The sequence below is a fragment of the Gadus macrocephalus genome, chromosome 7 (genome assembly GCF_031168955.1).
Source record: "Gadus macrocephalus chromosome 7, ASM3116895v1".
Taxonomy (NCBI): domain Eukaryota; kingdom Metazoa; phylum Chordata; class Actinopteri; order Gadiformes; family Gadidae; genus Gadus; species Gadus macrocephalus.
The window spans coordinates 11,851,160-11,875,459 of record NC_082388.1 but is presented as its reverse complement, the minus strand read 5'-3'; the positions used below and the strand labels follow the sequence as shown (position 1 = coordinate 11,875,459).

Genomic DNA, 24,300 nt, shown 5'->3' with positions numbered 1-24,300 from the left:
GGTATCACTAGGCAAGCTTTCCCCCAATCAGAGATAGAGCTTGCCATGAGTAGTGTTCCAATGAGAAAAGGGGGTGAAGTTCAGATTCTTAATGAATTATTGTTGCTGTTCATATTATTGCTTTTGTCATTATTATTATTATGGGGAGTCTGCCTCAATGATGCAGCATCCTAATCAAATTAAAATATTGCGATGAGCAGGGCTCCTTTTGCCAAATCGATAATAATATAGTACATAGTACACATATAATGTTTGTACTTCTTCTCCTATTTTTATGTTTAGTATGTAAGTAAAACAAATAAACAACCCCAAAATATCCTTTGTTAGTTTACTAGCCTGTGTGTCCTGTGCTAAATGTGATATGAAATATTCCGTTAATATTTAATCAGAGGTCTTTCTTCCTCCCTTGGTTTGATGGATGATGACATATGACTTATTGATTATCAAGCAATCGACAGAGAAAGGGATGTTTAGGAGGGGCTTGTATCATCTTAATGGTCTTAACATGACAGCACCATGACTCATTTTGCACTGACCAAGACTATTACGTTTTAATGGCACAAAATTATCTGAAGTAATATTCCCTTTCAATCCAAGTGGAATATACTGTATATTTATAGTAGTATCTATTCTATATTCATTTGTAGTCTTTCCATCTGAAGACGATCAAAATGTTCAATATGCAATCTAAAATATGGAACAGCAATGGTTTGAACCAACATGTGATATACGTGGGTTTTATCATGTAATAGTTAGCGTTGTCCCACATCGAAATATAAGTGCAGTGGATCTTCTGATCAGCAGAGCCTTTTGTGTAAGAAAGGCCATACTATATGATATCACAGAAAAGGGCGCCTATTCTAGTACCAACTGTCACGTTGATGAGCCATTAGAAGCTGTTAAAAAAAATCCATCTTTTATGACATAATAATGTTAGTGTCATAAGAGTTGGTCTGTCCACCACCAATCTGTGAGTGGACACTCCCTCTTCTGATGTCATAAATTGATGGATTTTTAAATGGCGTGTAATGGCTCATCAACTAACACCTGGTGGCAAAATAGACCTTTTAAGACGGGTTTTGAAACAATGTCAAGAGTGTGTTCTTTCAGGCAGTCTAGATCAAGAAACCCAATCCAAAAAACAGTTTCAATGAATCTTCAAGGTGTAAGCACGGGTGGCAGAGATATTGGGTGAAGGTGATCTTTTATTTCAGGGCAGGAGAAAGAAACGGACAGAAAAGGGTTTCATGAAAAGAGACGAGAGCAAAGTAACGTTGTGTGAAGTACAGGAAAGTACTGGTTTTTATTCCTTCATAATCAAACTTCACAAACAGCTCGAACTTGTACAATACCTCAGTGGGTGAAAATTACAAAAAAAGTGCTGGTAACATTTACAAAAATCATCCTTACTTAGCAACAATCAGTTTATTCTTCCACACTTTTTTTAGTATTTTGTATTAAGGCTTAATACTTCTGTATAAAGTATATGCAAGATAAGTCTTCACAGTTTTTCGAAAAAAGTCACAATATTATGTAACATAATGAAGCTTTACGGCTATTTTCTTTATAATAACAAATACACATCACTGGTAAATATATGTGAAATACAGGGCTTATTGTAAAAGGACAATAATGATACTGTTTGCTGTAATAGCTTGCTTCCACACACTGTTAGAGGAAAGGTGGGACATACCATTGCTATAACTCAAGAAAGGGGGGGAATGATACCAACACTTGGGGGGAGATCGCCTCCAAACTTTGGCACATCCCTTTAAACAATTTCACAAAATATTAAAATAATTCTTTTAGAAAGAATACGGATGGAAGAATATTTAAACTGGCATAAAGTGTAAAAACATGCTGTGGGGTAAGGTGCTAAATCAGATATTACTAGGCCAGCCTATTCACACATGAATAAGGTGCATTTTAAGACTCAAAGCATGTCGGGCTTCCTCTTAGATGTCAACAAAAATAATAATAAGTAATAAATACACATGTTTTTTTTCTTTCGTTTTTTTTTTTCAAAAACAAAATCTAAATGAATTAGAACCAATAGTCTTGAGGCGACCTCATGCGTTCCCATGGTTACAGAGACGAGAGCATCTCTAGTACAGATGTGTGGTTGTGTTCCCATGGTTACAGAGACAAGAGCATCTCTAGTACAGATGTGTGGTTGTCCAGCCATGGCGTACGGTACAAAAAAAAACTGTATTCACTGTGAGTGTGTTATTTGCTTTCTCTTTCTTTTTCTTTTTTTCCATTTTTTTTAAACTGTGGAGATTGGTAAATGACAACATGTGAAGCGATTATTCAAAAAAGGATGGAATTTAAAACTGAATGCGAAACTAAGCCAAGATATATTCACAAGATCCTCTAAGCTGCACTGGTTTACAGGTCAAACAGATGAGCTCTAGCCCTAGACTTAACCAATTTCACCCTCATGCATACTGAACGGTTAAAGTGACGCAACAAGCTTGCTTAAATAGTCTACATCACAAAAAGCAATTTGGTTTTTAGTGCAAACACAATTGGCTGGCTTCAGCTTCTCAATAATAACGAGCTCACCAAGGATATTACAAGAAGGCACGTACTTATGCTTCCTCTAACACGCGACATATTTAAACAGACCGCCACATCTCTCAGCACACCACAGGGCCAAGGGGGGGACGGGACAAGCTACTACGGTCAGATTAAAAAGAACATGGCGAATGTTTTGAATGTTGTACACGTATCGATCGACAGAGAAAATAAAATAAACTGGTTCAATATTATCACCCTCTGCGGTTACGCGCGTCATCGATTGACCATAGCAGTTGAATTTGCCAAAGGGATGCTGGGGACTGATGGACACAAGTTCTCTACACAGCACAGTGGCGTGCGTTACAAAAAAAAGGTGCATTATGAATCTATGTTCTCTCAAAAGCATTTCATACATGGTTTTACTTTTAAAGCATTTTGTGTCATCCCAAAAAATAAAGATATAAAACAAACAAATAAAAACATAAAATATACCAAATCTGCTTCAACGTGATACAATAGTGTGAACATGAAGGTGTATGGGCAGACATTGACATGGTAGGGTGTATCTTGTTTGATAGAGTTTATCAAGTATCTTCACGACTGGCCTTGTGATGAAGATACTTTAGACATGGGTCCTTCCTCTCTCCTTGCCTGTCTCTCTCTGGGTAACGAGCCGCTTGATTTGTCCAAAAAACATCACACGAGGATAAAGAACAAGCTTAGCCAATCAGAACAGTGGTAATGCCCCCTCGAATTTGGACAACAGAAGTACTAAGGGGTACGTACTGAGTAGAAAACTCCTCCGAACAACATACCGAATTCCAAGTTCAAGTGCAATCAAAAGGCAGAAATGTCCAAATATTGTACCATTATTCAAGAAGGCTCAAATGCTCCAAACTCTCTTTTAAACATTTCATCAGCATTACTGTCGGGGCAGATGACCTTCATGTTCTTAAAAATGTGTTAACTGATCTGAATTATATTGCTTTTGATAGGAAAAAAAAAGTCATTCGACCAAAAATGTTTAGTGCAAATCTCTTTCTGGTTTTGGGAAGTGGTGTTTGGCTTTAACAAGACTACATGTTACATCTGCTGTACAGCAATACCCTCCCAGGTGATATTGATTGCTGGATTGCTGCCAAGGGGCCCGCCATTTTGATTCCAAATCAAAACGTTCCAACTTGACTTAACTCTCCATTTTACTGGTTTCCTTTCCTGCAACAATTTGGGTAGAAAAGAGAAAGGATCTTGGGGCACTGGTTACTCATGCTCAAATGAACGCAGCAGTTTGAAGCAATATAAAATAAATGATTTGCTTATATGTTGTATAGAAGTCCTATGGTAATATTTGAAGTGTGTATTAGACATGTATTGTACACTCGGAAGGGTATATCTGTCAGGATGGTGTGCAGTTTTATGTCTGTCAAAAACAACTCTCTCTCATCTATGAAATGTACGAAATTTCACCCCCCAAGTCCAGTGTTCGACAAATCAAATGATTACACAACGTCATCCCAAACACACACACACACATAGACACACACACACACACACACGACGACGAAAAAATGAATCCCCCATTTTTTAAAACAGCAGTCAATACATTTAGAACGAGCTTGTTTCATCATCATCATAATAATAATAATAATAAAATGAATAATAATATTATTAATAATAATAATAAACCAACTTGTATTTTTAAATTAACATTGAAGCCAGAAGGGAGAGCTACGTTAGCGCAGCGTGTAACTGTAAGGGTTGCTTGGTTGTCTGCTTTACAGCAACTGCTCCACTTCTGCTCTGTTCTGAATAGGAGAAGTATTTCAGGGAGAGAGAGTAAAAATGGTGAGCTAAAGCTAAACAAATTATCCACATGTAAAAAAAAAAAAACACACACATTATAGTTCAACCCAAATACAATAAAGTTTTTTTTACAAAAGCATCTACATACAAGATATGGCAGGAAGTCATAGGGGAAGTGCTTGAGATGGAGGGCACACACACACACACACACACACACACACACACACACACACACACACACACACACACACACACACACACACACACACACACACGTGCGATCACTGATTCGCGGAACCACACACATTCTTATAAAAATAATTGAGAAATGCGACCTTTACGACAAGTAATGAAACATGGCCCAACTTATTCAAATTTTAGATAGAGTTCAGACAGAAATGAAAAATATACAGCAGGTTCTCTAAGAATTTAAATGTAAAGTATTGTCAATCGGTTACATTCTGCTATGGGTTTCAGAGTGTGTTGATCATATAAAAATATACTCTTTCCATTTCGTTTTGACACACACTTGGTGTATTTGGACCACATTTTTATCATATTGAAACTGAGTTTGGTTTAATTTATTTTTTCCTTTGTTGTCTTTGAGTTTGTCAAGGTGGTGAATTGTCAATGGTGAGAATTAAAGGATTGTAAAATGATGAGTACAAAAGCATTTCTGCTCCGATCGGATTGAATGCTTCGAGACTGAAAGTTGGGAGGTCAAAAATGTCTTTCTTCCTTTTTGGCTTGATAAATAAAACTACAAATATGTGCAAACGTAACATCTTGGTCCGTCTCGTGACTAAAACAATAGTTTCATTGTTCGTGATCTCTGTCAGAATAACGTATTTGGGGCACTTTTAGAATTTAAAATAGAGCAACCGTATTTTTAAACTCTCAAATGGTCTCTAACAAAGAAAGCACAAAACAGACATGTGAACATAGAAACATTTCTACCTTAATTTTGCTTACGTGAGTATGAAAAAAAACCTAACCCTTATATAACTACTTGTTTGAAAAATGCAACATTTAAAACCTTATACATACTATAACATGCAATGCTCAAAACCCAGCTACTGTGTCCAATTCTTTTTTCTTTTTTTTGTTGCATTTCTTTAAAAAAATGTTTTTTTTTGGTCTACCGTATGAAAGTAACACAACAATGACACCAACCAATGGGAGTTAATGAAGAGAGATAGATGCAGTCTGTACAAGCACCCTGCCACACACAACTAAATCAAATCAACTAGGAATCTTGAAGATTATACAAGTCCATACTGTAATAGGAAACACACACGACACATTTTCTCCCTAACACTAAAATACAGATCTCCTAAATATTCTTACCATTCTTTGGTATTTTTTAAATAATAACAAACAAGCAATTAAAATGGCCTCTAGCGATACTAATGGCCCCATCTCGCACACGACCACACCTTTTTCTCAAACACTAGTGCTACATTACATTTTTTTAATTGAAAGTTTGCATGCCTGTTCTGACAATTATCATGTAATCGCTGGCTGTTCGATCTTAGATCTTATTCTCCTCTCAGAATGATAGAATGATTATTCCTAAAATGTATGAGATAAATTATGGGTACCCTTTTTTCTCTCTCAACTTTGGGGAAAAAAAGCAGGGGCAGTGCTCGCTACGGCAGGAGCGCCGACCGATGTGTAAAAGGGGTGAGCCTGGTGAAATCAGGACTGGTTGTTAAGTGGGTTAGTGTGGAAGAAGATGGAGAACACCTAGCTGGGCTGGAATGTGCTGGGCTTCGTAGGAATGTATACTTTTTTCAGTTTGGGTTGCTTTTTTTCTGTTGACATTTTTAGAAAACTATATGTTCAGATAGCTCTCGTAGGATCCCGACCGATAAACACAGAACAGGCTACATGTAAGGTCTTCGTAGGCTAAACTATATCCAAAATTAAACTCTTCACAACCGGAAAAAAATGATTTGACTGGAAGGGACACTCTTTAAAATATATATCCCCCATCAAAACAAAAATAACGATTTAGTTGAATCAAAGCTCTTTAAATGCAACTGTGTGGTGACAAGAGGGTGTATTTAGTATAACTCATAAGTGGCACATGCTGGTTAACCTCTGTTATATTTAATAAATGTATTTGAGAAAGCCGACCGCAAGTATAGCAGCTGTGTTACTGCAAAAGTTAGCATGGCGGCTGTTAGCATAGGGATGTTTAATAGCTTTGATAGCATGTAGGCTATCCCAGGCTATCCAGGATAGGCCTACTGTTACATGTTTCTGGTCAGTGTGTAGTAGCTTAGCAAAAACTTGTACAAGAAAACGTCTGAGTGTGGTATGGAAGTTGGGTGGAAGGGACAAGCGGTATGAAGTGATCTGTTTATGTTTTTTAAATATCTTAAAAATAGGTTTATGTAAACTAAATGTTTAACATTACAGTTTCACTCATAGCTATACTCTCCTAGTTTTACTCTGTAGATTGTGTATTTTGGGAGGATGTAAAAGAGAAATTAAGGGAATTAATGTGCTATCTTAGGAAGAAAGTGAGCAATTCAATCCTTACAGGTGACACTGCAATTATTATTATTTTGTGTATTATCGTAGTCAAAATGTTGGCGCCTATTATTTTCAAGGGGCGATGAATACCAACAGTTATCCACATTTTCCAATTCAAGAATTATAAAAGTTTAAAAGGACGATTGTGCTCCTATTCTGGCAACCCGACATTATGGGGTCAAGGCCTTCAATCAGCGTCCAACATTACACACATTTCTTTGACGTGATTGTATGATTGCTAAATGCTTGCTTATCAATACAGCCAGTCAACATTTGTAGTAAAAAAAAAAGACAATTTCAGCAGCCAATTAGTGATAACACGTGAAGTACAATTCAAGCTGTAAAATGGGCTTAAATCCAGTGACAGAGAAAGTTCCAAACAGAATAATGCAAAATAAATTCACAAGATGTATTCCGATGGTAAAGCCTTGGGTTTTAGTACCAGAATGGATGTGCTTTACAAGGCTACTTTCTCTTTCACTTTGTCGAATGTGACTTGAACTAAAAAAACAAATGCCCAAATAAATGCCAAACAGCAAGGGAACCTCACTTGAATAATCTTCCTATCACAGAAAATAAAACTAAATGATTAAAACCTAGAAATGAAGGCCAGTTTTATTTTATTTTATCGAGCACCAGAATTCCGTTAATCTTTTAATCCTCCATAAATATATTAAATGCCAGCTGCAAATTAAACTGCATATATCATGTTTTGTGAATAGAACATGCCGGGTATTTTAAAGGGGTCTCTCGAAAGGATACACCCACGGTGAACGACGTCCTTCAAGCAGTCAAGCATAAATAGTGTCATCTCAATAGACCATTGTGTATATACTGTATTTGTGCAACGGAGGAGAGCAAATCTATGAATATGTTGTATAGTTTAAATAGGCACTTGATAGGCGTATCCCCTATATCCCAGAAGGTATCACCTAGCTGCATGTATTTCTTTATCTAACTATCTGAAAATGTATTTCTGTATCTGTGTGAAGATGGTCTTATATACATCGTATATTTATAAGAAGTTAGGTATTTGTATGTACGGAAGTAGGACCAAAGGAAAGAAAGCTGTCGTTGAATATTCATTGAGTTGAGTTGCATCTTAGTACGAGTTACAGTTTACAGTTGAACTTTGAGACTTGGTACATGCATGGAGATGAAAGGTGAATGAAGTGTGAAGACTGAAGAGAATGACAGACGTATCCTCACGGACCCAAACCCTTTCTGCTTACTAGCCGTGCTTCTTATGTGTTCCTGTCTCGTTTTATCTCGACAGACTTTGTGTGTGTGCGGAGCGAGCACACACAGAGGACATCTTAGCCGCTAAAGTAGCCTTATCATATCACGCCCAACTATGAATAGACGAGTCAATATGATGGCCTGAAAAATGCGGGATTAGGTTCGGAAATGAAGATGCATAACGATGAAGAAGAAGAACGCACGAGGGACGCCGAAGTAGACCCTGGACTGTGTGCAGGCACACGCACACACGCACACGCACACACAAGACAAACAATAATATCGTCTAAACACCATACAAAAAGCTGCTGACTCAAGGCTATCTATGTTACCACGTTTTGTTCTGTAAAAATATATGTATAGCATACACTTTACAAACGAAAGGTCTCCACTTTTTTTTTTCTTTTTTTTCTTTTAAATCTAGCAATTACAGAAGCACAATTGAGAAATTGGTCGTGGTGAAGGGGTGTGTTGCAAAGTTTTTTTTTGCATTTTAAAAATGCCAGACCATTTGCAACATTGAGGATTATGAATAAAAGCACGAGAATAATGGCTATCAGAAGCAACGTGAGAAGAGGAGAACGACGGGCACGGAGCAACATGTGGCGTCTCCGCCATGTGGAAGGTCATGCCGCACAAGCTAAAATAAAAAGTCAGGAGCTCTCCTCGCTTAACCCTCGTTTGCCATTCAACACCTTACAATAAATACAGAACGTCGACGGACCATAAGAATCAGTCATTAAGCCCTCATCTGGATCACTGGTTTTCTTTTTTAAAAAAAAAAGAAACATTTTGTATAGCATGAATCCGGAAAAGAAACCAACGCCAAGCTAACTAAGCTAACCGACTATAAAGAACAATGATAACAAGCAGATTTATAAAGAAGACGCGTCTAGCTACAGTCAATAGTGCATTTAATATATGTATAATACAAAATATGCAAATTTAGGTAAACTGCGAGATGCAGATAAGTGCCAAGAAGGAATGCTAGATCACCAAATACACACACTTCACTAACACAACTAAACTAGTATATTCGTCTTTGCTTTCAGATACATCGCGATGTTAGTTTGGCAGTGCTTGAGTCTGTACTGAGCAGATCAAAAATAAATCCAAAATATGAGCAGTGTGCCATAGCAATGCGGTTGGAGATATCCCGGCAGTTGCTTTATATATATTCTATATTCTATATAGTGCATTGTCTGTTAAGGCAATAGAGAAAACCTTGGTGGTGCTGTGTAAAGACAAAGTAGCAGGCGACCAACGCTACAGATGGTAACCACCAACAGTACACACGCACGACAGACGGCATACTTATCCACAGGCAAAACTAGTTGCTACTTTTTTATCGTTATTGAACCAACTGGTTTGGTTTAGTGCCTAAATGTGTATTTTCTTTCCTTAATGAACTCTGGTGTACTTTGATTTAGTGATGGGGCGACTTAAATGCGGGCTTTCTCTTAGGACAACATTTGTTCCAATAGTAAATATCAGTTCCCTTTTAGTGGTGTGAATTGAAACTGTACTCTGTGGAGTGTGAAACCGACGCCACAAGAGTGTGTAATCGCGGCTCGGCAACACCAGCAAACGTGATACAGAGCCTCTCTGGTTAGGGATAACCAAGAGGTCAATATTTGATCTAGTCTGAAATCAAATCCACATCATGTGCCCTGTTTTCTATCCGCCTGGGTGGTTTGGAACGCTGCTTCTTAGAGTACCGGCGCTGCATATTGCGAAGGAAGCACAGAGTTCACACATATTTCACTTTTTAACAGTTGGATTGGGCTACACGTCACGCGGACACTCACAAACACAGAGGAAGGGTCCCGACTACCACTGACAGGTCTCACACTGCATTCCATTACATCCCAGATATTTCCAAATACACCATAGGATACACCATATCATTTTTTACATTATTATTATGAATACTATTATTATTATTATTGTCTTTATTTGTATTATTGATGTTGTTTTTGTTTGGCTTTGATGGTTTTATAGGAATCTGTCCTAATGTATGTACATTTGTCACTGGGGGGAATTAATAGATTCATTGAAAAGGTTCAAAGGAGAAATACAGACACACTGTGATAGATTGAAATGAAATAAAAAACAGCAGAAAATGAAAGTAAATATGTGATGGCAAGCAGTTACAAAAGCCAATAAATGTTGGGTGGCTTATTATTGAATAAATTGAAGGAAGGAAAAAATAGCTCTTCTACTCTCTACTCTCTACAACCAAAGATAAGATTGAAAGCTGATTCTGCTAGAACTATAACATCTCTGCTAACAGTAGTGCACTTATTGGTTTAGGCAGTGCAACATATATGCAAGAAAACAATGCAGTCCACTTATTAAAATTATTGTTTTTTTTCCTGCTGATTAAATGAAAACCGTAGAGGGTAATTTCAAAGGAACAGAAACAATGACATATTAAGCACAGGCATTCAATGACAATGTGCAAAGTAGCACTTAAAAAAAGAGGACCTTACAGCTTGGAGCCGTGTGTGGGTCGTTATATTATCACAATACAACCGCCAACGCGCGATATATCCGGCAGGGAGAGGATACGAGCAGTTGTATGTGGCTCCTGTTTCTGATTTAGAAAGAAAACCAAATGAATTAAATAATAGGGAAACCACGGTCACCTCATGCTTGATTGACACATTTCTCCTCTAAACTATTTTTAAAACGACCACTTCTGGGTCTGTTTGATTGTTTGACTTTAAACGGAAATAAGGAATGTACACTTCAATTCTTTGAATCCTTTGACCAGCATACCGGTGACATTGGTGGTTGTACTTGATTTGTGACTGTATTTCCTTTCAGAAATGTTGCATGCCATTTGTGCCACTAGGTGGTGCTGTGCATCAAGAGAAAAAAAAAGGGATTGTAGTTTCTACCTGGGAACAGGTTGTACATAGATTCCAGGAAGGAAGTAGGACGGCATTTTTGTTCAGTTTTTTTTTTTTTTTACAGGTTTGATAGATATTATTCCCTCTGTACCCTCCTAAAGAAAGCCTTGCTTGAACACTGTTCAGATATAATTTGATTCCAAAATTGCAGCCACATGACTGGGCTACCCTTGATAACACCTTAATCACCAATGGTTTACCAGTGGGGTGAAAGATGCGAGCGGTAAGAGAGGAGGAGTTTCGTTCAGCATACTCAAGCCCTAACTCTGAGTGTAAAAGGCCCAAAAAAAAAAAAAAGCCGGAAAAAACATCTGGCTATTTTTTTTTTTTTATATGCTAGGATTTGAAATGAAGTGGTCTACCAGCCTTAACAGTCTTTAAAGATATTAGTGGCAGTGTATGCGAACAAGTCAAAAGCTCAAACTCCAAAGTGTTAATGACCTTTGATCGATTACTGTCTCATCAACGCACTCGAAATTGAGTAAACTCAACCTTTCTTAGCCATCAAGATTTATGGACAATAAAACCATGTGCGAAACCCCTGTGACTGCTAACAGGAACATGGCATTTCAATTAAAATGAGTCAAACTGGTACCTTGACAACAGCGTCATTGTCATCCCTTAAAAACCATGGGAATAAATAAACCCAGTGTCAAATTAAAGTACTCTCTGTGTTTGTTTTTTGTTTTTTTTATTTTACATAAGAAGGCAACCTTGTGACCATCAGTATTTTAGAGGGAATATGAAGCCTAACCCAGATGTGTGTGTGTTTGCTGTCGTCGTTGTTGTAAATTATACCACAGTAAGCTTGGACTTATTCATGTTCCAAACTGGTCAATATGGGCTCACATCTGCCATGGTAAACATTTCATGGCAATGCACACGTACACACACACACAAGCACACACACACACATACACACACACACACGCACGGGCGCACACGGGCGCGCGCGCGAGCACACACACACACACACAGATACACACACGCAAACGACCACATAGACGCATATGCAAAATACACACACGCACACACACACATACATATGCACTTGTATACTCCTACAAACATATCTACATTATATGTGTGTTTGTGTGTAATGTGTTTCTCGTGTAGGCCTTTCGGTAGTGTTCAACACATAATCAGTATTTTAGGAAAGCACACATTTAGAGGCCTGTAGTTGGATCCATCCAGTAGATCAGTTTCAAACTACTAAGCCTTAAGGCCACCAATCTGTTTTCTTTTAGAATAACAAACAAAGAAAAGAGAAGAAAAGAAAAAAAAAAAACATTTTTTGGGAACTCAACGTGCCAGTGTCTCTACTCATTACTCTTCATACCCCCAAAAGAACAAACGAAAAAAGGAAAAATCTAGTGCCATTTAAATTTCTCATTCTTTTTTTTTTCTCTCGAGAAAAAAAAAGTATTTTTTCATCTTTTTTTTTTTGTAAATTTTTTTGTCGTTGTACTTATCCGTCGGAGACGTGCATGCGCACGTGGTCGTTGAAGTGATCCATTTGGTCAAACTTGGCGGGGCAGATGGAGCATACGTAGGTGGTCCCGTCCTGGCAGCCGGCCTCCGCGGCCACGCCCAGACCCACTCCGCCCCCCACGCCGGCACTCACCGGCATGGCGGGGGCCGCCACCCCGGCCCCCGGCTCGGCGACGACCATGGGCATGGGGATGGAGATGGGCCCCGTGGGGCCGACGGGGGAGCCGCACAGGGCGGTGACGGCGGCGGCGCCCGTGCTGTGCAGCGCCATGTGGCGCTCCAGCAGGGTTTTGTGGGAGAACTTCTTCTTGCAGATGTAGCACTCGTAGCTCTTCTCGCCGCGGTGAAGGCGCATGTGCACGTTGAGCGAGCTCTTCTGCGTGAAGCGCTTGTTGCAGATGCTGCACTGGTAGGCGCGCACGCCCGTGTGCGTCACCATGTGTTTGATCAGGTAGTCCTTCAGGGAGAAGGACCGCCAGCAGATACTACACTGGTGGGGCTTCTCGCCTGCAGAGAGAGAGAGAGAGAGAGAGAGAGAAAGAGAGAGAGAGAGAGAGAAAGAGAGAGAGAGAGAGAGATTAGTTAGGCTGCTATGGGTCTCTATCCTCCATTCCCCTATTCCAAACAACATTCAACTTAAACTCTTGCATCTGTCCATCTCTAGGAAGAAAGAGGGGTCCCTCTTGTGGGTTACTCCTCAAGGTTTCTTCCTTGATGAGTAAGTTCCTATAATCCTATAATGTGGGCCTGTGAAGCACTTTCAGACTGCAACTTTGATTGACGGGCTATACAAATACAATCTACTCCACTTGACTTGTATGAGCATTAGGGACACGCAGGAACAATTCTGAGCAGTTGTTTATGTGATCTATATATAGACTTATATTATGTGAAATACTACGCGGGCAATATAAAAAGAGAGGTTAATCTCCCCCCGCTGTGATGCAGTTGAACACTCTTCAACACATCGGGACGACCCTTAAGATCATCTTTAATATTATCCTCCTCTTTAATATCAACATTTAATATTTGATCTACAGCAACACGATCATAAAGACGCGCAGGGCGATGGGGTCGACTCAGCGACTGAACTGACGCGCTGTGGCGGTGGCGCTGAACGCACTCTGCATTAACCACGCGTCAAACCATCCATTTCCCAAGGGTTAGGGACACAGGTGGGCCCTCAGCGCTGGCTCACCGACTTATGTTCTCAGATGCGTTGCTTGTTTGAACAAGACATCACAAGAACATAAGTTAAAAGGTAAACACAAACACAGACACCTTGTATGCACACATGCAGGCATACGGCAACGCACACGGCAACGCACACACACACACACACACACAAAAACACACACGCATACATCCAACACCTGCCATTACGAATAACCGAAACACAAACACAACATCCATTTAGCAGTGACACGGCGAGGGAGAGCGAGCGAGAGAGAGAGAGAGAGAGAGAGGGAGCGAACGTGACGTACCGGTATGGACAAACATGTGTTTGACGTAGTTCTGTTTGGCAGTAAAGGTCTTACTGCATAGAGTGCACTCGTAGGGCTTCTTCTCCCCGGGGCCGATCCCGCCAGCCGCTTGCTGCTGCTGGGAGGACACCTGCTGCTGTCCCGACAGGGGGTTGGGGAACGACGTCATCGTCGGCGGCGGCACGGCCACAAACTGAGGCTGCGGGCCGACGATGTTCTGTGGAAGGCTGAATAAGAAAGGCTTGTTGCTGGCCGACTGACCGCCGAACAGGGGCAGGTAGCCGTTGCCAGCCGGCCCGATCACCGGGGAGTTGCTGGTCATGGTGAGGGGCATCCTATGGTTGCTGGTGAGAGATTCTGCACCCTGCCGCAGGTATTGCGGCGTGCCGGACAGGGACTGGCCGGACGCGGGGTTCCCCAGGGGCTGCATCATGCTCGCTTCACTAGTGCTGTGGCAGGAGCCTCCGTCCTCGTCCCCGCCCTGCTCCGGGGACGAGTCGTCCACCTCGATCTGCACGGGGCCCTCGTCCCCCCCGTGGGGCAGCTCGCCCGCCTCGCGGCCGTAGCTCATCAGGTACTGCTGCTGCTCCATGGCGTCGGGCTCGGTGCCGATGGACGAGCTCACGCCCGAGTCGAAGCTCTCGCCCTTGGGCTCGCTCTCGGGGCCCTCGGCCGCCTCGCCGTCCTCCTGGCCGCACTCGCCCACGCCGTCGTAGCGGTCGTAGCCGACGTCCTCCGCCTCCTGCTTGATGTGCATGCGCACCGGCCGCGGCTGCTTGCGGCAGTGGGTGCTGCTCTCGTTGGACAGGAAGCGCTCCATCTGCTGGGACCGCTCGTGGATGCGGGTGATCCAGGGCGGGTCCTGGGCCTGCTGGTCCTTCTGCTGCTGCTGCTGCTGCGGCCCCGCCCCCAGCCCGGCCCCGCCCCCCGCCGTCGCCTCGAAGTTGGAGGCCAGGTTGGTGACGAAGGGCGGGCGCTCGCGGGCCGTGCCGTTGGGCAGGGACAGCCCCGGGTAGGAGTAGAGCGAGTAGGCGCTGTGCTGCGACGTGGCTTGCATATAACCGGACTCGGCGTCACTGCTGGGGCCCGACGTGCCCGACTCCGGGGTGCCGAGCGGGGTCTCCTGGCCCGAGTCGCCCGGGATCAGGGGAAACCCCCCGGCCCCGGTCAGGCCCACGTTCTGGGAGACGATGCGCGTGCACTCGTCGATGACCGTCTTGATCTGCAGGATGCTGGCCGCCGTCAGGATCTGCAGCGCCTCCGACTGCGACACGCGCAGCAGCCCGCTGTACATGAAGTCGATCAGCTTCTGAACGGACTGCACCGACACCACGGAGGGGATCTCGATGTCGCTGTAGCCCAGGAGCAGCTTGTCCTGGAAGAAGGGGCTGCCGGCGGCCAGCACGCAGCGGTGAGCGCGCAGCATACTGCCATGGATCCGCACCGTCACGTCACAGAAGTGCCCGCGGTTCCGCTGCTCATTGAGGGTCTCGAGTACAGAGTTGCTGAAGTTGTGGAGGTTGATGTTATGAATACGCTCGGTCATCCCCTTGCAACTGGTGTCACCTGACCCCCGGGAACCAAGGAGGAGGAAAGACAAAAAGCACTTGTTTAGAGCGGGTGAACGTTTACAGCCATGCTGTGCTGTTCTATTACACTCGTACAATTAGGGCATTTGGCAGACGCTTTTATCCAAAGCGACTTACATCGTTTAATACACACATTGACACACCGACGGCAGAGTCAACCATGCAAGGCGACAGCCGGCTCGTCAGGAGCAGTTAGGTTAAGTGTCTTGCTCAGGGACACATCAACACTCAGCTAGGATGAGCTGGGGATCGAACTAGCAACCTTTTGGTTACAAGACAACTGCTCTACCTCCTGAGCTATAGCGGACCCCACACTCGTGAATAGGATGCTTTCTTCCCAAAGGAACCCGGATGTCATGTAGGGTGAGGTAAGCGGACCTTGCTCAAAGATTCCCCAACCTAGCAGACTGGGGACCTGGGGATGACTGGGGGACTGCAGAAGTTCGTTCAAATTAGGATGCGGTTGCTGACTCTGTTTCAAGGGCGGGGCTATCAGATACCTCTGATCATTAGCTGTTAACATAAAAAAAGGTGCAACCCCCGTTCTATTGGGTTACAGTAACTCAAATCAAGCCAATCAACCGCCTCCTCCCTCTCTAAGCTGAACAACGTGATACCTGGGCAAGATGGGCCCCAGACATGATGGTTTGTGGGGGATCTGTTAGACTGTAAGACAAACAAAGGGCTGTTTGGTGCTAATACCAACCCTTCAGTTACTCCATTGATCAATCCCTTTAAGAACAATAGAGACAGGCAGGAGGTCTGGCAGGGAGAAGGAGGAGGGGAACAAGATGAAGGTGAATCCACATTAATTGTTTGATCAAGTCCTTAAGAGGAGCTGGAGGATGGAGACAGATGTTATGGGAGAAATTAACCATTACTTTTTATGTAAACTATGAGTATTATCAGGCCTATATATCATATAGATACATTAATAGTGGAAAGTAGATAATCATCTGTTTTTCTATAAGTTCAACTTGACATGACGCCAGAGAGTCAAGAGGTCATATGCTCATACAGAGGGTCAAGGCGTACTGACGTCAACCTAATGTTTAAATTAGCTGCGGATGTTGACCACATACTTAAAGGAATGTATGGCTGACCGGCCTTACCATAAAAGGAGAACAATGCATGCTGTGGGCGGGCCTACCATACAGGGAATAGCTTGGTGTGTGAGAATATAAAGGCAGGGATCGTATACATCCAGCAGTGCTTTGCAAACTACCCGGCCTTGTTGTTGCTTGTTGAACAATAAAGTCTTACTTGCTCCGGACTCCTCGATTCCTCATGCTCTCTTAGTTAGTTGAAGTGATAGAATTCGGTTATTTTCTACCACACCACTAAAAGTGGGGGTCTATGTCGGATCTGTCAGGGACGCGTGAGGGTGTGTTCATATTAACTCTTTGATCAGTCAATAGTGCTGGTGCCAGAAAGGGGTCTGACAGGGACGGGTAAAGGTGTCATCAACTAACAGCTGGGGTCAGAGATAGGGCTCTGGCAGGGAGCGGGGTGAAAACCGAACGAGGAAAATAACAGATCTAACTGTTTAGCGGTTGACGCATTCCTCGACAGGACATTGGGGATCGGAAACCCAAGCCACCATACTATTCTGCTTTACAATGATACTGTGATGAAGGATAAATCAAATGCTTGTGCGCAAAGCCTTGTTATGGACAAAGGCATTCTTGCTAAATAATAAGTGTTATGTCCATGAAATAGCTATGCGGCCGAAGGCATGTATCATTTAAAATATTTTCTGAAATATTTTAAATGGATCTAGCTTTTGGAATTTAAGTAATTCTAAAAAAAATACTTTAAATTATGTTAAAGTGAAATGCGGCAATCAAACAACTTCTCTGTGAGGTTGTGTGTTTTTTTCTAGCTTTTTTCGAATGAAAAAAAAAAACACGACGCACGTCCTCGCCGAAGGACAATTAAAATGGTTTCCGAGTACATTGTACAAGTACATCAAGGATTCTTATCTGTCTGTAGTATCGCCCGCCGACAATAGGGGGCGAACTTAGCTCACAAATAGATTTGGCTCCTTTGTCTGCCATGTGTTCCCGTGATGGCGCTTTCTCACTATCCCGGGAAAACACTTACAGTAAATGCACCGCAGTTTAAACACTGTTTAAGTTGAATCTTTGCTCAGTATTTCCATTCCAAATGCTGAGGAAAAATCTCCAAATAAAACAAAACTTGGAATTCAAAAGTAATGTAATAAAGTAATAAACAATATGACAATGTGCAAAAATAAGATTGGTTATCTTATTTCTCATTTAATTCAGATGTTTCTTTGTATACAGGAACAAAGGCTCCTGTAGATTCTAATGACCCCACCCGTGAACGGCTGTCCAACATATTGCTTACAAAAAAAGTGAGACAAGAAACTGCCTCCATTTTGTTCTTGGATAGGCCTAAAATACAAATCTGCCCCATTCAAAATATCCAAATGAACGTTTTTTTTGTACTTACCGAGTTTCCGAATGTATGAATGAATGCATATTTTACATTAAATCCAGGTGTGAATTTTGATACATTTTTCAAACTAAACACAATGAACACAAAACACATTTCTCAGTTCAACAAAAGGATTAACGTCCAAAAGGAAAGGACGTAAAAAAAATTAAACTTCCCCTAAACCCGGCAAACACACAAAGTGTATTTGAAATACAAACTGGTTCCACACAAAATCCTATGCGCCGTTTTCCCCACCTTTCACAGCGTACATTTGTTTAAACAATGAAAACAAGCCTGCAGGGTCCTTCTAGTCCCGAGCCCTGGAGACAATCGAGAGCACCACAGCCAATACCGTTAAATGGTCCTTCTGCTCACCGGTTAATAACCTGAATAACGGCAGGGGAAACACCATAGGCGTTGTAGTACTCACAGCCAGATAATGTTGTGTGGGAGAGGAGGTGTGTGTGAAGCGGGAGAAGGCTTCAGGTTTGCTGGTGGCGGAGGTGTGGCGGGTCAGGGGGCACGGCTAGGTGCTCCGGCGGCTCCTCTTCGTCCAAATCATCTGTTGATTCGCCGGCCGGTGCGGGTCCCAGCCCGGGCAGGAGGAGGAGGAGGAAGGAGGCGGCAGGGAGGAAGGAGAGAGAACATACAACATGTGTGTGAGAGTGTGTGTGTGTGTGTGTGTGTGTTAAAGAGCCCAGGCATGAAGCAGAGCCGGATAGGAGACACACACACATACTCATACACAGCATTAACGTGGAGCCTTGGCTCCGCGGAGCTAACTAAACACAGGAGACGTCCCCGCCGCTCTACCTGACCGTCAATTACGAATCAAGGTTGAAAATGACACAGCTCCTAGGTACAAATCTTCCCTCGGCAGTTGTGCTAACCTCTCGTAGAGCCACACCCTCCACACAAGACTGCTTTTCCTCACAAACGTACACTGATTCTCTTCTCAAGAGCTCTGGAAGCACAAGCACAGGGAGTGTGAGTGTTAAGTGTGATACTGAAAGAGTGTTGGTAGGGGGGTGTGTGTCTGTGCGATGTGTAGGGCTGTGTGTGTGTGCGTGTAGGGTTGGGTGTGTGTGTGCGTAAGTATGTGGGCTTAGGGGTGTGTGTGTATGGTTGTGTGTGTGTGTGTGCCTCAAATGTGTGTACGTGCGTGAGTGAGTCAGTGTTTGCGTGTGTGTAAATATATTTCTGTGTGTGCATGTGTATAAATACATTTTTATACGTGTGCGTGTGTGTGTGTTCATGTATTGGATATATAGATTAACTTATTTTTAGGACACTTCGGCCAGCTAAATATTTGATTAATTTTAAAGCATGATCCTGGGAAGATACAGGTAGCAAAGTTACCAAGAATACATTCAGTAAGACAATGGGTGAACAAGATTCTTAGGGAAACTTTTGCATTGTGGGTAGTGAATATACAGGTAACAAAGGTGAGCGGGAGTGACCATCGTGGAGTTTAGGATTGGCGGGAGAGGCCAAGTTAAACTGCAATACAATATGGATGAGGTAGATATGTCTGCAAGGCTGCAAGACAGTTAAAGGAATTTACACAACAGATAAGTTATTCGATTGGCATAGCCTTAGTATCAGACTTTGTGGCTACAGTGGCAATACAAATGCCAATGATCTTAACAGCTCGTAAGTCAGAGAGAGGTATCTCTAGGTACAGGGAGAATGTATACGATTCCTTTTAAATTGACTTTTTTAATAATTACAACATTGTAATTATATAAAACAAGGTTAATATAATTTGTGGATAATTGTATATTATATATTATGATTGATATTTCCACGACAATAGGAGTGTGTGTGTGTGTGTGTGTGTGTGTGTGTGTGTGTGTGTGTGTGTGTGTGTGTGTGTGTGTGTGTAACCAGACTGGTATCTCAGGACATGGAGGCATCATGACCCCAGGCCCCGGGTCGCCTGACTCCGCCGTGTTTAGCATGTGATTAGCATGTTTAAGTAGCATACTGGGGCCCTGTATTAAAACCCCACCAACTGAGCTGACTAAGTTTGTCACCAGCGAGCAGTAGTTAAAGTGTGACTGAGTACAGTCGGAGAATCAGCGGCTGGATCCGTGACAACAGATTCTGGTTGGAATCCTAAGGACCTGTACAAACCTGAGCTACTTGTACTACCACCACTAGTTTTAGTATATTATAGATTAGATATTAGATATACATTAGAAGGACTAGTTTTACTCAGTACGATTAGTATATCTATTATTACTTACTGGTATAAGTATTACTTATATTACTTACTACTCGTGTAAGTGGATTAGCATTCCTACTACAACCATTAGTCTTATTACTTATCTACATATTTTATATTAGTTCTTACTATGCTTATTCGTTAAATATTACTATTGACATTCATTAACCTTTACTGTTGCTATTCATTTACTATTGCTTAATAACCCATCTTGGTTAATAAAGTATATAATCTAATAGTATAACTAGGCCTACTACTACCTACAACCAATGTTACTTCATATATTTCTCGTACTACTACCCTCACTTTAACTACAACTATCACCTTTACTTCTGCTGATAGTATTCGAAAATGTGTACAAACTGTGTGACGTACATATGATGATAAGGGTAGCTCACGAAATCCCCCCGATAACATACATAATATATCTATCTATCAATAAGTACATGCAGTACTTTTCCTTCAGGATGGCTTACTTGTAAATTGTAACTTTGTTCGCAGGCCGTACATCTCACCAGAACAATGGAAGGTGAAATCTCTCAATGTTCAACAAGACAAGTGAGAAATAAGAAAGACGCATTAGTCCCTCTCCCTAGTGATTCAGACTGTGTTTCCACATTACATATACCATGAGACCTGTGTGTGTGTGTGTGTGTGTGTGTGTGTGTGTGTGTGTGTGTGTGTGTGTGTGTGTGTGTGTGTGTGTGTGTGTGTGTGTGTGTGTGTGTGTGTGTGTGTGTGTGTGTGAGAGTAGCCCATATGAGTATGATATCAGGAAATGAGGGTGTGAAAGTTTAAGATGCAACCTCACCAAGGCTTTCTAATGGCATCTGCTGTGCCGGGAAAACACAAACTTTTAGCGTGGTTCAGAAGAAGAGCGCCACAGGAACAGTGGGTTCATTCGTTATTAATGGACTTCTTTAATCTTTTAAACACACACACGCAAACACACACAGCCACGCACGTACACACCTCAAATATTTTGGTTGGCTCTTACCAGACAGAGCTTTTCCCTGCCTCGTGTCAGGACAATGGAACCTGAACATGAATCTAAATGTATTCACTGTACATCAGTCAGGAGAACGTACATTTAAATATATAAGTGCACATCCCCCCCCCCGCCTCTTCTCTTTTCTCAAGCACACATGTAGTAACACCCCCCCCCCCACACACACCCCCCACCTGAGGGAGGGGGTGAACCGAGGTAAAACCTGGCAACAAAGGGAGGCAGGCCTGGGGGGGGGCCTGGCTGCCCAGACTGCCACTCACAGCCCTGATTCCATTTTAGCTGTGCCACAGTACGCTGAGCAGCAGCCGGCCCTACCTGCAGTGAATTCTAATCAGCCCCGGGGTCTCTCTCCCTCCCTCTCTCTCCTTCCCTCTCTCTCTCCCCCCCCCTTCCCTCGCTCCCTTCTCTCTTGTGCTCTCTCTCTCTCCCCTCTCGTTCCCTTCCTCTCTCTCTCTCTATCTCCCCCCTGCCCCTCCCCTCCAGAGCCTGCCTCGGACTAAATGGGCTGATGATCCTTCAAAATTAATTAGATCCTCGGCGGCGGTGGCGGCCATTTTCTTTCTGCTCCTTATTGTTCTGCCGGAGGGAGATTTGTGAAGTCACTGTATTTTTTGGGATCTCTCCGTGGCTGATATTGATCTCTCTCACTCGCTCTCTCTCTCTCTATGGCCCAGTGTTTGCATGCTTCTCTCTCTGTTCCTCTCTCTCTCTCTCTCCCCCTCTCTCCACCCCTCTCTCTCTCTCCCTCTCTGTCTGTCTGTCACTTGGTCTGCCCCTCAAACATGCATGCACACAAATGCACACACACACCCTCTCACACATACACACACGCACATGCACAAACATGGACACACAAACGTGGACACACACACACATGCGTACACACAGACAGACAGACACACACACACACACACAACGTGGACGCACACACACACACACACACACACACACACACACACACACACACACACACACACACACACACACACACACACACACACACACACACACACACACACACAGTGGGCCTGCTGCTTCAGGACTGTGCGTCGGGAGGTTTTCTGTCAATAAAATCCCTTGAGGTCAGTTTGTCTGCTCTGAAATCAGACACAATGCTGCAGACCCGGCCCATGTTCTGCATGCTAGTGCCACCACAACAAAGACCAGAGCACCAGAGAACCAGACCAGAACACCAGAGAACCAGACCAGAACACCAGAGAACCAGACCAGAACACCAGAGAACCAGACCAGAGAACCAAACCAGAACACCAGAGAACCAGACCAGAACACCAGAGAGCCAGCCCAGAACACCAGAGAACCAGACCAGAACACCAGAGAACCAGACCAGAACACCAGAGAACCAGACCAGAACACCAGAGAAACAGCCCAGAGAACCAGAGAACCAGCCCAGAGAACCAGACCAGAACACCAGAGAGCCAGACCAGAACACCAGAGAACCAGCCCAGAGAACCAGACCAGAACACCAGAGAACCGGACCAGAACACCAGACCAGAGAGCCAGACCAGAACACCAGAAAACCAGACCAGAGCACCAGACCACAACACCAGAGAACCAGACCAGAACACCAGAGAACCAGACCAGAACACCAGAGAACCAGACCAGAACACTAGAGCACCAGACCAGAACACCAGACCAGAACACCAGAGTACCAGACCAGAGAACCAGACCACAACACCAGAGAACCAGACCAGGGCACCAGACCAGGAGACCATAGAACTAGAACCATAGAACCATTGAACCAGACCGGACCGTGCCAAGGAGAAGAGGAGACGGAAAACCAAACCAGACACGCCAGAGGAGGGAAGATAATGAGGAGGAGAGGAGGAGGGCCGGGTTGGAGGGGGGAGACATTGAACCAGACCAGACCATAGAAGAGGAGGGGAGAGGAAGAGAGAGGAGGAAAGGGGAAGACAGAGGGGGAGAGAGAAGAGGAGAGAGGAGGGGAGACAGAGAACTAGACCAGACTTGGCCGGGGGAAAGAGGAGGAGAGAAGGAGGAGGCGCGGAGAGCAAATGAGGATAGGACAGGAGAGGAGACAGCGAATCAGACCGGGCCAGTGGAGAGAGGAGGAGAGGAGACAGAGAACCAGACAGGACCAGAGGAGTGAGGAGGGGAGAGAAAAGGGGGAGGACAGTGAAGCAGACAAGACCAGGAAAGAGAGGAGAGAGGAGCACAGAGGAGAAGACGGACGGCGACAACACTAGACAGTCAGGGCCGCCGGATTAATGAGCTGCCCGAACCAGCCGGCGAGCTCATGAAATATACCGCATCAAATTAGACATTAGTTAATCAAGAGGAGGGGGTGGAGGTGTAGATGGTTAGCAGGGGGTTTAAGTGGGGGGGGGGGGAAGAGGGGGGAGAAGCAGACACAAGAGGCAGGCTTGTGTGAGGAGACGGTGTCGGTCATGTGAATAATATAGGTGTTGAATATGCAAATGCAGCTTACAATACACGCATAGATTTTCATTTTAAATCCGACAGGGAGAATAGGGCCATAGGGCATGGGTTGAGATCTGGAGGCTATGGATGCGTGCGTGTGTGTGTGTGTGTGTGTGTGTGTATCAGGAAACTGAGACAGAGACTGTTCCTAAACTAAAATACATTTACATTACACGTGTCGATCCAATTCCCTATGAATCACGCATGATTTTTACATTCTGTCAATCTCTTGTTTGTGATGCGTTGGGAATGAGAGAAGATTGTGCCCACATTTTTTTAACACATTTTCTTATTTTTTTTGTGTCTACACCTACTCTCCTCAAACATTTATCTCACACCACAATCCATGTCTTGGTGTGTTTCTATAAGATTAGGCATTTTTGTTTTTAGGGACGTTTGGTGCGAACAAAGTCCACGCCTTGGCCGCCAATTTACTGCTCTCTCAGCTATAAAAAAAATAACAAATTATAAAATGAAATAAAAAATGGTACACCTTGTCCACATTAGGCTGACCTATGTACCACGCCCTCATTTCAGTGATCAAATATTCACAAATTTTGGG

General features: G+C 43.3%; 1 protein-coding gene across 4 annotated transcripts in view; it reads right to left on the bottom strand.

Moving 5' to 3' along the window:
• Positions 1 to 1,269: 1,269 nt before the first annotated feature.
• zbtb20 (zinc finger and BTB domain containing 20) overlaps positions 1,270 to 24,300 on the bottom strand; it is a 31,097-nt gene continuing 8,066 nt past the window's right edge. For all 4 annotated transcript variants that reach the window (XM_060056767.1, XM_060056766.1, XM_060056764.1 and 1 more), the window contains 3 exons: positions 18,473 to 18,604; positions 13,994 to 15,559; positions 1,270 to 13,016 (listed from right to left, as the gene is read on the bottom strand). In XM_060056767.1, the coding sequence (XP_059912750.1) occupies positions 12,487 to 13,016; positions 13,994 to 15,539 (2,076 nt within the window). In that variant the 5' untranslated portion in view covers positions 15,540 to 15,559; positions 18,473 to 18,604 and the 3' untranslated portion in view covers positions 1,270 to 12,486. The remainder of the gene's footprint in view (positions 13,017 to 13,993; positions 15,560 to 18,472; positions 18,605 to 24,300) is intronic.